The sequence below is a fragment of the Lonchura striata genome, chromosome 1, assembly GCF_046129695.1.
Source record: "Lonchura striata isolate bLonStr1 chromosome 1, bLonStr1.mat, whole genome shotgun sequence".
Classification (NCBI taxonomy): Eukaryota; Metazoa; Chordata; class Aves; order Passeriformes; family Estrildidae; genus Lonchura; species Lonchura striata.
In genome coordinates this window covers 90,484,284-90,502,044 of record NC_134603.1, presented here as the reverse complement: position 1 = coordinate 90,502,044, position 17,761 = coordinate 90,484,284, and the positions used below count along the sequence as shown (strand labels likewise).

At 40.3% G+C, this 17,761-nt stretch overlaps 1 protein-coding gene across 3 annotated transcripts in view; it reads right to left on the bottom strand.

Moving 5' to 3' along the window:
* CAP2 (cyclase associated actin cytoskeleton regulatory protein 2) overlaps positions 1 to 16,968 on the bottom strand; it is a 67,444-nt gene extending 50,476 nt beyond the window's left edge. The window contains exons 1-4 of one of the 3 annotated variants that reach the window (XM_021552986.3): positions 16,590 to 16,968; positions 10,749 to 10,858; positions 4,787 to 4,911; positions 1,048 to 1,148 (exon numbers count right to left, since the gene is read on the bottom strand). In XM_021552986.3, the coding sequence (XP_021408661.1) occupies positions 1,048 to 1,148; positions 4,787 to 4,910 (225 nt within the window). In that variant the 5' untranslated portion in view covers position 4,911; positions 10,749 to 10,858; positions 16,590 to 16,968. Of the gene's footprint in view, positions 1 to 1,047; positions 1,149 to 4,786; positions 4,912 to 10,748; positions 10,859 to 15,833; positions 16,144 to 16,589 lie in introns of those variants that run through there. The other 2 variants (XM_021552992.3, XM_021552979.3) reach the window with 2 other exon arrangements.
* Positions 16,969 to 17,761: the final 793 nt, after the last annotated feature.

Below are 17,761 nucleotides of genomic sequence, written 5' to 3'. Positions count from 1 at the left end.
ACAAAATAATCGTCATCGTTCTCTGTAAGTAGACTGGTTGCTTTGGTTGTCCTGAAGATTATTTGTGTTGGCCGTGCAACATGAATCTCTAGCTTGTAGGACTGCATGTTTTTCTGGCTACAGTGTTGTTATGTAGAGCAGCAGCAGCAATCAACTGGGAACCATAGACACAGAGGAAGACCTGATGGCATGGATCTACTAGAGAAGTCAAAAGCTTCATGCTCCTTCAGATCCAGTTTGCACTGACCCCAGCTCTCTTGTGTGTGGGATGTTTTTTTTGTTTTTTGCAAAATCTGTATTGGTAAGCTGTTGGTAAGATGAGTCCATCCCTTGTCAATTCTATCACCACCCATTTTAGGGAAGACCAGCTTAGAAAAATAAAATGACACAAACAAGTTCTGATCAAAAGGTTAAGATTATAAGGTTAGAAAGTATTGTCATCATGAAAATTATACCATAGTAATTCCTTGCTAAAATTTATGTTTTTAACAAAAGGTCATTTGAATGGCTGAATAATTTTTAGTTTGCTACATTGTTACAAATGAAAGAGACATGAGTAATAAAAACAAACAACCAGAACAAAATCTCTATATTAATTGGAACAATGATACACATACCTAGAAAACAACCACAGGAAGTTATAATTGCTTGGGCCCACCTGTTGTTCGCTACTAAATTCTTAGCACACGTTCTTAACTGTGTTCCCATCCTGCAAAGAGCACAGCAGCCAACAAAACTATTCAAATTGCTTGTGACTGAGAATATTTATATATTTTGCATTCTATGGTGTTCAACTTTGGTGCTGTGGAAGGCAAGCAATCTCTTCTTATGAATCCATGCAACCTTGTGCCCTTCCTGAACCAAGTGTACTCAGTGTGTTATGCCTGCTATCTCTACTACAGGAATTAATCTCTATCTCTACTACAAGAATTAATAACTTAAGAGTTTGTTCTGCTATTACACTCCTCTACTCAGAAATCAAGGCTGATCACACAGATTGTAAGACTTGTACACTTCCATCATCTCCAAATCTGAGTAAATACTTACATGTGTCTTCACATCACCTTCGAGAATCTTGCTGTACCTGAGAAACTCAGCAACACTTCCATTCAGCAGCCTATCAAAGGCTTCCACATATGGTGCTATGCCTGTAGAGGAAGAACATTTGATTATAATGGGTTCATAAAGTATATAATGCATAGGACATGTGTAGCAGATGGAGGAGGTGCATCATAGAAAATCAGGAGATTGCTGTAACTTAATTTCTGATTTATTAAATCAGTGGAAAAGGATGTAAAATTATTTTTGTCCTAGATAGAAAGAGGAGAAAAAAATCCTGCTCTTGCTAGAACTTGAATAGGAACCTGTAAGAGAATTTCCTGTGTATAATGTAATGGGAAGCCTCTTTTGTCTTAACACATGCTAAAACAAACATCTCTCAGCCCTTCAAAGGAGTGACCTGAAAAGTCTACTTCTCTTAACAAATTTCCCCTATCGTACTTTAACCAAATATTATCTCCTAAAAAGAACCTGCATCGTACTTAACAACTATTTTTATAATACTCCATTCCTGAAGATCTCTGTGATGTTTGGTGGCTTTTAATAGCAACCAATTCCATTTCCAGTAAGAGAGTCTTTGGAATAGGTTGACAGTAGATTTATGCAGTGAGATACAGCTTTGTAATCTCCTCATTTTGTTGTCTCACCTTGTGTGAAACTGTCACCAGATAAAGAAAGCTCAAACAAGTCTTCCAGACTACATACCCCATTGACTATATATATGCTATACATTACAAAAGGGGAATAAGCTGCTATTTTCTATATGGTACACAGAGCAGTTTCCTGATTAAGTGAACAATCAGAAAATGCAGATCGGCATCAGTTGCTTAAGTACCTGGCTTCTACATGGCACTATGTGGTACCTGCTAAGATAGCAAAAATAATCTTTCCTTGGATGCTTTCCAACCCTCCCTTTACTCCCTCATGTCTTGTCTATGCCTCAGAACCTTTGCCAGATCCAGCATGAATGACACACACATGAATCTATGATATATGTAGGATATGAGAGAACAAGGCAAAAATTCTTCCCTGCCTCTCTCCCTCATTAATAAAGCCTGAGGATTGCTCTGAAGAGGTACCAGGCTTTCCCCAGAGAATTTGCTTTAACCTTTTGTCACTATATAACAATTGTGTCCAAATTCATAGTCATGAAAGCCCTCTTTATTCCACAAGAGTCATCTGGCTCTGTGACAGAATAAAAGACAGGCTCTGGCAACTGGAGTTTGCAGTGGCCTGTGTGGAAAAGAAAATGTAGTTAGTCAGCTAGGTGGGATTTCAAGGGTCCTATTCTTCTCTTGATGCCATTCACCTATAATTCTGAGGAATTTCTGGGCTTTCTTCCATAATGAGTTTGTGTGTAAACCCCTCAAATGACCTAATGCACAAAAGGCTTTAGCTGTGGAGACGCTTTCCAAAGCCTATGTATGTTCTTTTTCAAAATCTGTGTGTTTCCAAAAGAATCATTGTAACGTTTTCCTTTTAGAGCAGAGTTTTACATAACAGTTCACCAAATTCTCCTATGCAGAGCTAGAAAGCAACTATGCTATTTTTTTCTATTCAATGCAGCTCACTCCCAGGAGCATTTACTAGAATTTGCTGTGGGCTGTGCACAGCAACGGAATGATTTATTTGTAATTCTGCTATTGTAATGCCATTTAGGAAAACAGTAAAGGTACAGATCTCCCATCCTGTTTCTGAAAATGTATTAATTGAAAAGCCAAGGTTACTTTTTTTTCTTTTTTTAAGTCTAATTATGGAATGGTCTTTCAGGGGATGGAGGTCATGGTTGAAGAAAGAAATATACCTCCATTTCAACTGGAGATTTTAAAAAGGTCCCACTCTGGCTTGAGTGTCAGTTTTGAAGGAGAAAAAGAAAGAAGAGACCTGTTAGACTGTTTCCTTTGCAGTGGCTATGGCGAGTACGTGAACCTCTGCAGAGGCACAGTGACACTGGCACACACAGTGGTGTTTGGGGCTCTGTAGACATACCAGTCACACAAACTGAAGACCTCCCCAACTGCACCAACAAAAGCTAATTCCTGAGTCCTTGTGTGAGACAGCTCTGCCTGGAGATGCCATGCAGCCTGGCAAGAACCCCGTGGTGCTGCTCATCTCAGCTTCTTACTGCAGTCTCCCAGTGGGTGTGTTTTATAATCACACTTCAACAAGGCTTCTCAGTTGGTTTCTTCTAGGGATCTGTTGGGGCGTTCAGACTCTGGTTCCCTGCGGGGTGAATCTTTTCACCTGACTGAGCTCTTAGGTCAGGTCAAGAATATAAGCAGTTTTCATGGAAGTACTTGGCATGGTGAGTTATGTTGTTTCTGAAAGCAGCCCTGGTTCTGCAATATTATGCTCTGGATAAATACAGATTCACCTAAATGGACTCATTAGATGACTGAATTATTTGAGAATTGCACAATTCCTATGGTTATTGATTTGTCAGCTTGTACATGGATTGTATTTCTCCCCGACTTTGCTGCAGTTTGCTAGCTGCCTAGGTTTTCTCTGGACTGCAAGCACTTTTTTACTGAAGCTTTCTGTGACTGGAACTCATCTGCCATGGAAGCCTGCTGGAAGATGCTCCTTTCCTGCCACAGAAACACACTGCTCTCAGTCAGCTGCTCCACAGCAGCTGCCAGTGTGCAGGCCCAGGACACACAAGAGTGCAGGGAATGTTCCTCACATGTGTCGGCTGGCATAGGAGACAATACAGCATCTCACACGCTCCACTTGTTGCTGTGGCAGTAAAGGAAGCTGCCTGCAACTTTCCATGTGTACTGCAGCTTCTGTACAGCAGCAGAGTCCCTGCTGGGATGTGCTCTTCTCTGGAGAATGCAAGTAAGAGCAAGGAATACAGAAAGCAAAGAACATGAAGCTAATAAAGAGACAAATGTTGGGGTTCTGTATAAAAAAAGTTTTGAAGAAAGGAAAGAACACTTTTATTCCATCATATTTTGAAGTATCACATATGTAAAGTTATTTAGCCTATAACTTTCAGGTACCACAAAAATTAAGGCATGAAAAATGTGATTTGATGATATGATATGATTGATATGATATGATATGATATGATATGATATGATATGATATGATATGAATAGACAAAGAATAGGCTTATTTTTTGTATTTTCTCCATTGTAGTGCTTTGGAGAACCACTTGAGAACAGAGAGCTCAAGAGTTAACAGTGTAAGGCCACGGATGTATAGCAGTCTTTAGTAAGCAAATGCTTCCAAATAAACTCATGTTTGATTAAGAATGTTAAAGAAATTAAGTCGGTCTGTACCATGAAATTCATAGAGCGCTGCCAAATCAGCAGTGTTTATATTGGTGACTTCTATAGGAATATTTATGCTGTACATTTAGGGGATGTCTCATTTCTTCTGCTAATTGGGCTCAAGCAGACGTTTCCACCTGGGGAGTTATACAATAACAATATATAATAATATAAGTTGTAAATATAACTGCTAAAATGGAAAGATTAATGAAGCTTGAGACATGAACAGTACAGTTAAGAAACAGTAAAATAATGAATTTTCTAGGCCATATTAGTTTAGAATTGTGCATGCTACTAAGCTTGTCATATGGCACTTCTAAATAATTTTTTTAAAATATTACTTAATTTTGATACAGAATTTTTAAGTGGTGGGATCCCATTCCCTCTTAGAAGACATATACATTATTTGCAATTTTTTAATAACAGATGGTACTTAAAAATAACCTACTTACTTCCATTGACTCCATTGATGCCATCACACTCCATTCCACCAGAACTGTGTGAATCTGAAAACAATGATTCAAGTCGAGTCACCGCTTTCTCCAATCTCTCCATTAAGCCATGAGTCTCTGCCATTCTGCAAAATATCATTATGAATAGAAACAGTGTTAGAATCCTCTCAGTAAAGTCCTTGCTTCATGTTGCAGTTCTGTTCATCTTGTGACTTTTTCTTTTATGGTAATACTCATTTTTTAAGCACTGTCTTTCTGGCACATAATCAGTTGCAGTGAAGCAGCTGACAAAGGGTAACTTACTTCTTTGTCAGCAGGGAATCAGATCAGTACTCAGCTCTGGTTCTTCCTTCAAAGTAGCAGGTCCCTACCACTGCTAGTGTAGCTTTTAACAATCTGCATGTATACAACTCATGACAAAATGCAGATATATGCTCCCAATCAGATACTGAGATGACTGGAATGGTCATAGAAGTAATTGGTAAAATCTTATGCCTACAATGATTTGAGTTAGCATTTACAGAAAGTAAAATACAGACCAAATTAATACTCTCTGATTTTTGAAACGGTTCATTCTGAAATGTACCTCTGTCTTTCATACTTTGTAGTAGGACCCAGTCACTTGACTAAAGACTACACAAAAATCCAAGAAGGTCTTCTGTTTATTTTTCTTATATGATTCACCATCACTTTTTTTCTTACAGAAGTACCCGACATAAACCATAGTTTCCCAAGCTTTTAAAATCAAATGCTAATTAACATTTGGATAGGAAAAAAAAAAAAAAAATCCAGAGGCCTGCTTGTGCAGTACTGCTGCAGTGCTTTTGATTTGAGATTAAATAGAAATGAGGTCACATTTTTAACAACTCACACATTGCCTTCTTTCCTCACAATGATTATCTCCTCTCTTACATATGAGGCAGTGTAGGCATTGACATTTTTGAATATTGGCCAATCTCTTGGGAAAAAAGTGCTATATACCATGCAGGGTGAGAAAAGAGTTATATAAGCAAAGCAAAGCTATGTTTAAATCCCCTGTCATTTAACAGAGGAAGTTTAATGTACATGTTCCCCACTTAAGGTTGTGAGTGTTTGATCCTGATAAGTGACATTCAGCAAGGGGTGTACATGATGATCATGGCTCTTGATTAACACCATCCCTGTGGCCAGTTCCAGCCCAGCCCCCACACTAGGCTGCATCCCCTGCCCAGCACAGGATGTGCAAAAGCAGGAGCAACAGGGCAATGCACATCCCAGCTGGGGCAAGCAGGGAGTCAGAGGCTCTCTAGGGCCATCATCCTGTGGTGTTCTTCCACAAGACATTGATCCCTTTATGGCTCAGAGACTAGAACGGTTAGGCAGACATGGAACAAAAGTGTAAATGTATTAGCTCCTAAAGAACAGCCTACTAGTATTGCAGAGATATTAAAAGTAACAGCAGATTCCAGTAAACTGCACCACTATGCAACACTCAGCAACCAAACCAAACATTTGGTGCTTCACTGTCTCCACAGCAGTACAGAATGCCTAAATGTTATAATTAATAAGCAAAGTACCATGGAAATAAATGTTTTCAGCTACAAACAAGTACTACTAATTCTTATTAATAAAATATAATAATATTTTTCTTCTAAAAATTTAAGCATGAGAGGAAATTAGCTACTAGGACTGTGGAAACACGTGCAAAGCTCTTGTGCTCTGAGTCATGCTGGCTTTCAAACAAGGTGGGACCTTCAGACTTTACTCTATAAATGTCAGGAGGTTTGTGTTTGACCTAAAAGTGAAGCAGAAGATTTTACAGTATGAAACCCTTGAGAGAACCATTCTTGTGAGAAAGTTTTGTCTGGAATTTATGCAGTTTTCCTATTTATATTAAATAAAAAATCAAACGCTCAAAAGAGGACGACATTAGACAGCATGCATACAAAGTGTAAAAACTCAGAGGGGCTCTCTTGTCTTATCACAGAATGGGTCAGGTTGGAAGGGACCTCAGAAAGGTCATCTGGTCCAACCTTCCCACTCAAGCAGTCATCCCAGAGCACATGGCACAGGGTTGCATCCAGACGGTTCCTGAATATCACCAGTGAAGGAGATTCCACAACTCCTTTGGGCAACCAGTTCCAGTGCTTGGTCACCTGCACAGTAAAGAAGTTCTTCTTTATATTCAGGTGGAACTTCTGGGCATCAGCTGCTGCCCATTGCCTCTTGAGCTATTGCTGGGCACCACTGAGAAGAGCCTGGATCTGTCCTCTTGGCACCGTCCCTTCAGATACTGAGAGACATTGGTGAGGTGCCCCCTCAGTTGCCTCTTCTTGAGACTGAACAGGCCCAGCTCCCTCAGCCTTTCCTCGTGGAAGAGATGCTCCAGTTGCTTGGTGAAAGAGATGCTCCAGTTGCTTGGTCAGCTTTGCATCTTTCCACTGGACCTGCTCCAGGAGCTCCATGTCTCCCTTGTGCTGAGGAGCCCAAAACTGGACACAGCACTCCAGGTGTGACTTCACCAGGGCTGAGCAGAGCGGTAGGATCACTCTCTTGAACCACTGGCAATGTATTTTCTTTATACTGCAAAATGCACTATTCTGTTTGAAAAATCAATTCACTTAGAAAAAACACATCTTAAATTTTTTGTAGTTACAAATATCTTGGCAGGAATGAGATTAATGTATCAGGGGAGCTTCTGAAATATTCAAACTTCTTTGAGAATATTAAAACTTTTCTTAAAACAAAGTACTATTAATCCTAAAAAAGATTATATATTCTTTTCACATTTTACCCTACTACATAAAAGCCTAAAATGCTGTCTATTTTAAAAGTTCTGTTTTCAACCACTCTAAAGTCTGGATGGTGTAATAAAGTATACTAATATATAACACAGCATAGAGTCAACTAATTTCATCAGTATTTTAAAATATATTTTTAGTATAGTACCTATTTTTCTTTATGTGATGATACAGTCTAGTAGACTGGGCTTTTTTTCATTTGCCTTAAAATTTTCCTTGATGATGTCATCAAATGTCACAAAAATTGTGCACAAACTTCCATGGAAGACCTGTTACTTTTTGGCTTCTTCAGACTGATTTTGCCTGTGAAGGAATCCAATTGTTTGATTACAAACTGAATAATTTGAGTGCAGACATCAGGAGGTCTGAGGAGTCTCACAAATTAGCAGACTTAAACACTACTCAATAAATGACTTTCTGTAAGACACTAAGAATACACATTACAGTGTCAGAAGTTCAGGGGAATAACCCAGCTCAAATACCTGAAGGATCTTTTTATGCAATACTTTCCTGCTACAACATAGTCTTTTACTCACTATATTCTTCACTGTTTTATTCTAGTCCCATTAACTGGAGAACTACAATGTTATTCTTCCAAAAGCAGGCATCACCAGCAATCATAGAAGAATATATTGTTAGAGTCTTTAAACAGAAGTAGAAACCATTTTTACCCTAATATTAGGGATGTCAGCTTGTTATTCTTTTTATATAGAATATTACACTTAATAATCATCATGTTTACACTATGTCTATCTACCTTTTTATCTGTACATTTATATGACCCCGGAGTACACCGTATTTGCATCTATTTATATACATATATGTACATGCTATTTATATACATATATGTACATGCACATTATGCACATAAGAATACAGATATGCCTGTCATGTATGAATAAAATGCAAAAACACTTTTGTGATTAGTGTCCATAACACTAAAAGAGCAAGCAGTTGTACATATACTAATCTTGCACCTCGCTTTACCATTAAATGACAGTATTATCTACCTTACAAACAACACAGGAATTAAAAGTTACTGTTCTAAACATTCACTGAACAATAGCATGAAAAGTCTCTTCATCCATTCTCAATCTAAACACTGACATCTTTGCCTGTATATTGGGATTTACATATTTGGTTCATGTTATGACACAGTTCAGTGTTTTCTTGGCCTACATTCAGCTGTTTGTCTGATTGCTTATTCCACACTGCACTCTGCATGGTCAGAGATACCACAAAGCCACAGCTCAAAAGGAATCAGAACACAAATGGCACAGCTTGACTCTGTGAAGGTACTATCTTCCACGGTACAGCACCAGAGCTTATATTATAAATAAATAATAAGATTGGTCTACTTACAGTGTCAAATTAAATCTCTGCACATTAAAGAAAAGAGGATGTAAATAGATCTATGGCATGCTTCCACTCTCATAAAGCATGTTTTTACATCAAGACAGACTCTCTAGCTCATCTGTCAGGATTTTAATTAAGGATTTGATCTTGAAGTGATTTATCAGGGTTAACCATGTATCTTTTCCCAAAGTTGTGCTGACCACCTATAAAGAGTTAAAAATAGCAATGCTTCAACTCTCATGTAATCCTTATCCAGCTGCTCTCCTGGTGAAGAACACTGCCCTTCACTGAAAATAAGGTCACCTAAGAGTCAGGAAAGGTGTTAACACACATCTACTGACAAAACGTTTAAGCACTAACATTGGTAACTGTCTCTTGGGCACAAAATTAAGACAGATGATCCAAGCTCTGCCCTGTTTACTGTTAGTGGTATCTTTTTTGGGAGTGCTAAAGGCATGTGGTAGTACTACCATCTGTCATTTCTTTCACAAAAGAAGTAAAGCCAGGTAGAACAAAGCATGCTGAAACTCAAAGAGTGGATTTCTTCTTATAGACAGGCCTTGGGAGATCACTGCTTTCCTCCCCAGATGTCTCAAAGCACCATTTATCTATTATCAAGGGAAAAAAACTTGGCTGTAGACTAGAATTTCCTGATATACTGATCCCAAACAGCAAACTCTAAGTCAAAACACACACATACTACTCCTGTTACTATTGTATATGACTTACAACAGAGGACAATATTGCTCCATCCTCAAGAAGAAACAAGTTGTAATAAATGCACAGGGAAAGGCTGTACAGTATCATAAGGGGGGGGGAAACCATATGATGACGTATCAGGCATGCAAAAATGGGGTTTTGAACAAAGGAATGGTGCTACCTTGTAAAGTATGAAATGATTCTCACAAACACCAGCAAGAAATAGAGTACAAAGTTCCACAGTTTGTTTTACTTCCTAGCACTCATTTAATTTGGAAATAAATGACCTGTTAATTAATTTGATTTCCTCCCCTGCCCCCACTCAGTACCAGTTCTTCCAAATTCATCTAGCATCTGAAAATTCATGCCAGGTCTCACTCATGCACATCATCTGATATCTGACATGTCAGATTTGGATTTCCTCAATATGCCAAAAAAGGGCAGATGCCTAAACCAGAATATAGGCAGTAATGTGGCATTTTAATTGTATTTACCATAGTTGCACTGCCTTGGAAGTGGAAAATCACACTATCCTTGCACATGTTCTTTCTCTCTTAATCTTTTAATAAATTGCTACTAAGATATGACATAAAATACACAAACCCCCAGATTGCCAGCCTGCACTATCAGAGAGACAGTCAGGAACATTTTATAGATCCAAAGCACTGTGTCCTCTGAGAGTTCCTCTGTGCAATTTATGTCAACATACATGAAGGGAAGAGAAATGCATTCCTGAATATCCCCTCAAATTACAAAAGCATCTTACAGCACTTCATTGCTGACAAAAAAGCACACAGCCTGGGTCTGAAATGGCTCTTTTTCCTATATCATCATTCAAACACCTACAAATCCAAGCTGTTAGGAGCAGGCAGACTCTTTGCCACCTTTGGCAAGGGACTCAAATTGCTGCTGCACCCAGTTCTTGTTCAGACAATAATAACCCACTGGCTTGGGGTCTCAGGAGTTGCTCATTCCCAGACAGAGCTTGGAAGCAACTCAGTACTGGCTGAGTGGTAAAGAGGAGCACTTGTAATTTTTTGGGTTGGGTTGAAAGTTTCTGGGCAGATAATGCAAAGGGAACAGTGGTCAGAAGAAAGCATGTGTTGGTAGACCAATAGGAACATTACCTTGTATGGTTTGTGTTTTGTTTTCCATTAGCTGTAGGGGAGGAATGTAAACAGAGTCTTCTCAAACTGATGTCAATTTGGATAAAACCAGAAGACCTCTCAGTAAGGCCCTGTGTGAGAAGAATGATTTGAGTTTCAAATCAAAGCCTTTTTTATTGTTTTGCCCCTAGATCTATTACAAGCTCATTTGGGAGCAATTAATTCTTAAGTATAGAGAATGATTTAATTTTTAAACTTAGTTAAAATAGTTCATTTTGTATATCAAACAGGATTAGAATCTTGACCTTTTTTTGTTAAGATAGACAGTTATACCTGAAATAGCAAAAAGACAGAAATGTCTGCATGACTTCTGCTTTTTGTGGATGGATGTGCCATTTTGACTACTATGTTGATCTGAAGTCTTGGCTGACTCTAGTGTACTCATCATAAAATATTTCTCTCTGTAGCTCACTGTGTGTGTGAAACCCACTGTTATGCTATGAATGAGTTCCTTATGGCTGTGCATAAGAGCATGCTACATCAATTATCTTGTATGTGGACTTCTTTCTTTGGCATAAACTCTGTGTTTTTAAAGAACTACTTTTTATAAGCAAAAAAACATTTGCATAGAAGAAGTAAAAGCAGGTTCATGTTAAACCTCTTCCATTTAACCCAAGTGTTTTCCTTTGTCTGGCTGTATGCTGTCGGTACCACAAAGCATAATTTTCTGTTTGCACTCTGGCTCCTCCTCTGCTTCTCTCCCTCTCCTAGTGATCCGGCTGCTGTCTACAAAAACATGTTGAAAAAGAATAGAGCCCTTTTTTCATCCCATTGTTCTGAAAAATTGTAAAACTTGCATCATAAAACAATCACTGTTTTGACAAATACCTCTAAAACTGTTGATGCATTTTAGATTTCTTATCACATCCCAGTTTAGTCCCATAATATGGGTGAGTAACTGCACGTATCAAGCTACATGCCTACAAGTCAACATAATAATAACATGGACTGCAGTTAGGCCTCTGATAATTTAATATGAATTCTTTAAAATATGGCATGTGTTTATGTATGTGCTTAGTATCTCCTTGAGTATCAGTTCACTTTCTAATTATTGGGAAATTCTGTGAAGAGCTTCTATCCCTTTCTGAATAATTCTGTCATGAATTTTGTGATCACAAAGAGTGAGTTAATTATTTCATGATATACCGAACAGTCAAGACTGCCTGACAGTTTGTGTAAGCGTGATTGACTTAAAATAACCAAGGCAACCCAGCTTCTAAGTACATTCTCCTATTCCTTTTATGCACACTTTTCATGTCACCACTGCTCATAGTCTTTTGTCTTGGTTTTATTTTCTTCTCTCCCTCCAATGAAGTGTATGAGTTTTTGTATCTGTCCAATCATCAGAAATGCAGCGTTCTTAGCCACCTCATTTACTATGTATTAGTGTCAGGCTCTTCATGTATTCAAGCATCCTAAAGGCCTTACAAGCTATTTAATTACCTGTCACAAGTCCAATTACTGTATATAAGCAGACTGCCTTGCTGAACCGAGAAAATACTATATGTAGGCATTGATTTTATTCAAGTGCTTCAGTTCAGCTCATCATAACTAAACAGTAAGATCCTTTATGCCATGGTTCCAAACAAATTGAATTTGAACTCTCTGAAAGGGTAAATTCCACCAAGTACAAATGTTTCAGTATTTCTGGGATGTGAAAGGAGAAAAAAAGGAGGAAGTTAAAACTAAGTGAAAGGTATTGCAAGTTCTAAAAACAGAAATTGTGAACTTACTTCTGAAGAAAAGACAAGATTAGATTTATTCAGTACCAAGGTTTGTAACAGTTTTGTTTGCTGTGCTGGTGGCCTTTCACAAAGCTTCCACACCCTACTTCTCATGCATATCCATCAATATTATGTTGAAGCCTGAATAGTTTGGCTTGATTTCATCCAAGTTTGCAAGTGTTCCTGTTCTCACCAGAACATCCTGCTGCAATCTGTGTCTGATGGTCTCAGGCTTATCATGGCTGCTCCACTCAGACTGTAGCCAATGGCTCTTCCTCCAGCATAGCAGCAGCCAGAAGGGCTTATCAAACTTTTTGCCATATGAGTCCTTCCTCTGCCCTACAACTCAACTGGGATCTTTAATGGTCACAAAAAACTTAAGGTCTTCATGAATCTCCCATTCTAAAACTCATCACACTGATTCTGCAATACTGCTGGCATTGCAATTTGTGCCTTTGCTTCTGATTCAGGATGAAATGGGCCAGCTGCTACTAAAAAAGACCTTTCTATTTCCTGATATAACCTGGTACTACTTAAGAGGTCCTAAACTCTAATGATAATCCATGCAACCTGCTCACATACAAGATCTCAGACATTTAACTATTTATCCCTCCTCTATTTCAGTGTGAGGTCTTGTGAAACCCAGAGAAATCAAACAGGACCTACCCTAGGGGCTGGTAAAAGTCAGCCTTTTTGAGGATGGCTGTTGCTTTAGATGACCCAGAGCTGCTAGGTGAATTAGTCTGCTGTTTCTAGACAATGACAGATTACACACAGAAATGTAAATGATTCTTTGCAGTCCTTCCAAAGAGCAATCAATTAAATATTTAAACAATTACAAAACATAGCCTAAAGCTTAGATCTGAGCAGATCTTCTTGGACAAATGTGCCACTATTTAATTATGTAATTGAGCATTTCCCTGTTTCATTTTTTTTATATAGCCCACAAAAGCATTAAGGCTTTAATTCCCAGCATATTACTACTGGTATTTGGACTTCTACAAGCAACCTCTTTGGCTTGCTGTTCCCTGAAAAACTGTGGGTCAGACAAAGCAATTCCCATTAGCATATACTCAGGAAAGTAGTCTTCATGGGACCTTTTAAATAACAAAAAGTCCCTGAAACTGACAGTCAGATTACCTTAAGAACACAGGTGAAATTAAGACAGCAGTAGGCAGTATGTGTGTAGACTGTAGTGGTGTCAATGCCACAAAGTCTTGCTAAATGGTGACAGAGGTCACACAAATCTAAGAAGCCCCAAACCAAACTCCCTACTCTTGATGAAGCATCTGAATCAGCATAATCATTGCCACAGATGCAGCTGTGCTTTTGCATGCTTTTGTCACTTCAGCATACAGCGCTTAGCAAAGGTGTTGCTATTCTGGTATAGTTGATAGCAGTGACATTCTGAAGAAGAGCTGAATCTTTAGAGTTTGAAGTATTTTGTATTATGTAAGCAACTGGAGTGGATTCTGTACCACATAAAAATGATAAGTTCCCGTTTGTCCTCCCTAATGCAAAAGATGCACTTGAAGTTTTAGAAAAAGGAATTAAAATTATTTATGTGTATCAGAGGCACTTTATCAGGCAAAATCCTTTATCCAGTTCATAAAAGCATAGGAATAACTACAAAAATGTATGCCTTATCTATCATAGGTGTTTCTTTGGTTTTGCCTCAATAAGCACAGAATGTTCTCTTTCATGTAGTCAGATGTTCCAGTAGGCAGCAACTGCAGCTGCTGAGTTTGCTGCTGTTGCACGTGATGTTAGAACTCGTGCAGAACCACTAAGAATATTCTTTAACATATTTGGCAGTTCACAATTTCTCTCCATAGAGTTCAAACCAATTGCAACTTTATTGCACTGACAGGCCACAGATTAAAGCCTAGATTATGTAATTTTGTTCAGGTGATATTGCAAGTCAACATCGAGGCTGAGAGCTGAATACAAGTTGCTTGGTTTCCAGCCCTCCCTACTCACTCTATTTTTCCAGTACCTGCTAATTCAAATTACTATGAATGTTGGACCTGAGTGAATTTTAATAACTTTTTTTAGCTTAGGGTGCCCAATGTATTTTGCATGGTTAATAAAAATTATACAGTGGGATCAGAATATCTAATGATGGGAGAGAATTTAATATATGTAATCTTAGTACCCTTGCTCCTTATGGTATACTAAGAAGCACTTTCCTCCACTGAATGAGAGCCACAGCTGACAAAGAATAATGAAAACATCAGAGGTTGGTTCTACCGTAATAGTAAATAATGCACATCCTCTTCATTTTTATTTAATTGAGGAAACATATTTTATTCATTAAGTTTGGAGTTGTGCCTTTCCACCTTCCACATCTGAACAGCATTCAAGGGGAAAGACACAAAGGAATCATAGGAGTATTCAGAAGACTTGAATTTTTGTTAAGCCCAAGACCAAAAAGACCATATTGTTGTATGTGCCTGGCTTTGTTACAGAAGGTAGATTGCCTTTGTTCCTGTACAACCTTGCTCAAAATAGAGCCAGTGTTATGAAATCCTGGTACTGAAAATGCATAAAAGCAGAAAAAAGTTAACTATAATTTGCATAAGTAAATAAAAGGAAGTGCTGTGATAAAAGTTGCACAAAAAATAAGAGTATCTGACTCACAGTAATGTCTTAAAAGGCCAGATTTGAGAGTACTGTATTGAGTTCCAAGTCATTCCATCAACCACTTTACTATTCTAAATAATTTTCAAGTTCATTTCTGAAGTAGGAGTTCACTGATTGCAATTTCACAAAACAATGAAACATGGTAGTCCATAAACCACTGTCACTTTTGCTTAGAAACAAATTTATAAAATCTGCAGGTTTATCCCACTCAGATCCCCCGCTAAACAGATCACTTCCAACTATTTTCTAATGGACTGGCCTCTGTGAAGGGTTTTTTTTCTGACATTTTCCATCACTCAGAAACAAACACATTTAGGTAAGCTGTATAAAGAAAGCTTTCTTCCCCAGATGGTCTTTGTTTTTAAGACTCCCCTTACATATTACAAAATCTGAATTCTACTTAATAAAAATCCTCACTATTGATGCTGTAATGCCAAGACACAAATCTACAGGAATCCTCAAAGCAAAGGACAGATTGCACATTTTCAGGTGAGGTCACAAGTTCTTCTCGGCTTTGGGGGAGCACTGCTGATGTCAAGTTACTGCAAAATGCAGGACCTCGTCTTCACGGGTCTTAATTTCTGCCTTCCTCTTGCCCCCTCTGAAACCCACCTTGTATTTGAAGTATCTTTTTTATGTTTTTATGTAAAGGTATGTATTATGCCTTTAGGTCGCTCACCCATAGATGCTATTTAACCCTTTCCTCCGCGCTAAACCTCTATGCTCTTCTGCCACCTCCATCACAAGCACACCTCCGGCTCCAAGGGCGGGGGGGATCCCAGGGTTTGGCGTCCCAACACCCACCGGCACTACAGCCGCCTGCCTCAGAACTAGATCATCCTACGCTGATTAGGAGAGTGCAAGACCAGCACCGCTTGACAGCCAGGTCTGCACAAACAAGCCGAGAGCATTTTTAATAACCCGTCGGCTGCCGGGACCCGGGGCGGGGGCTGGGGCACAGCCGAAAGCACCCGCGGAGTCGCTCCCGGCACTGAGGGGGGGCTTGGCTGAGGAGATCCGCCTTCGACCCCAAAGAGGATCCCTCCCGTGCCGCGGTATTTCGCTCGGGTCTCCCCTCTCCCAGCCCAGATCACTCCCTTCCCACTCAGCACCCGGGGGAAGGGAGGGAGGCAGGGAGGGGGAGGTTTTCCGTGCGCAGCCCGGCGCAGGTGACAGGAGGGAAGTCGAGGGGCAGCGCGGGTCCCTGACCCAGATACCTCCAGAGCACTGCCCGCCCAAGGAATAACTCTGCCGCCCTGCCGCCCCCGGAGTCGCCCCCACATCACTTTCCGCATCCCCAAGATGTCCGCTGCGGCTGCTCCTGCCGCCGCCACCGGCGGGAGCGCACCCGCGGCACCGGCCGCGCCGCCCGGGCCGGGGGGTCGGCCCGCTCCCGGCATCCCGCCCCCCCTGCCGCCGCCTGCTCTTGAGTTACCTGTTTTGATGACCCGCGTAGCCTTTTTTTTTCCCCCTTCCTCTCTGCAAGGAAAATTTGCGGTCGGTCACTCGCTCCCCCCCTCCCTCGCCTCGCCGCTGCTCTCCTTCCTCCTCCTCCTCTTCCTCCTCCTTCTCCTCCTCCTCCTCAGCGGGAGCCGGTGTCAGTCAGTCACATCAGCTGCCCGGGCAGGCAGGGAGAGCAATGCCCAGGAGCTTCCGGGAGCGCCAAATAAAGACAAGTCCAGAAAGGGAGAGAGACGGTGGCAGAGATGGAGAAAGAAAGCAAAAAGTGGGTGGAGTGTGAAAATGGAGAGAGAGGGAGAGGGAGAAGTGTCTCACGGCAGCGGCTGGGAATCTGCGGGGAAATGGCAGTGGTGGAGCATCGCGGAGGAGCAGGGGAGACTGCAGGCAGCCCAGGGTGGAGGGCACCCACGGTCCTGCTTTTGCCCGTCGTGACAGCTTGAGAGGGTTGGAAGTGAGCACCCCACAAGACTGGTCTGGTCCACAGTGGGAAAGAAGAGTGAGGCCCATGTGGAAAGCATCAGATGCCTCACCTCACATGGCACGGAAGGTCGAGGGCAGCCTCATGTACACCTGGATACTTCATTGCCTACTCTGCGCTGGACTAAACTGTGTCAGCCTGGCCAGAGCTGTAGCTGGGTCCACAGTGGGCACGCTGCCTTCATTCAGTGTGGCCGTGAAATCAGGACTTCCAGTGGGCAAACCCTCGTGCTTCGGCCTCATTTGTCAGACTCGCTGGGCTTCGCACCAGTCCATACCCTGTGCCAAATGGAAGCTTGAATGTTCTGCAATTGTGCAGTGCTTGTCACCAAGTGGTCTCCCAAGGGACATTCACCTAAAGTCTGCTTCACGTGCTCTAAGCAAACGAGTTGTCTTTCTGCACAGAAGTCTTGGGAGAAGACCATGAATTCACAGCCTCTAAAGAAACAGTGTGCTCTTGAATGGGAAAAAAAAAATCATTAGATGGTGCTAATAAGAAAAACATATATATTTTTTCAAGTCAACCATGTGGTCATGCAAAAAACGGTAGCACATTTTTCTATCATATATACAGCTTATTTTAGAAGAATTTGTTTCATTTCTGATGGTCTGACAACACTACTATAAGACATAGAACATAAGAATTTGTTTTAATTGTGCAGCAGTTAA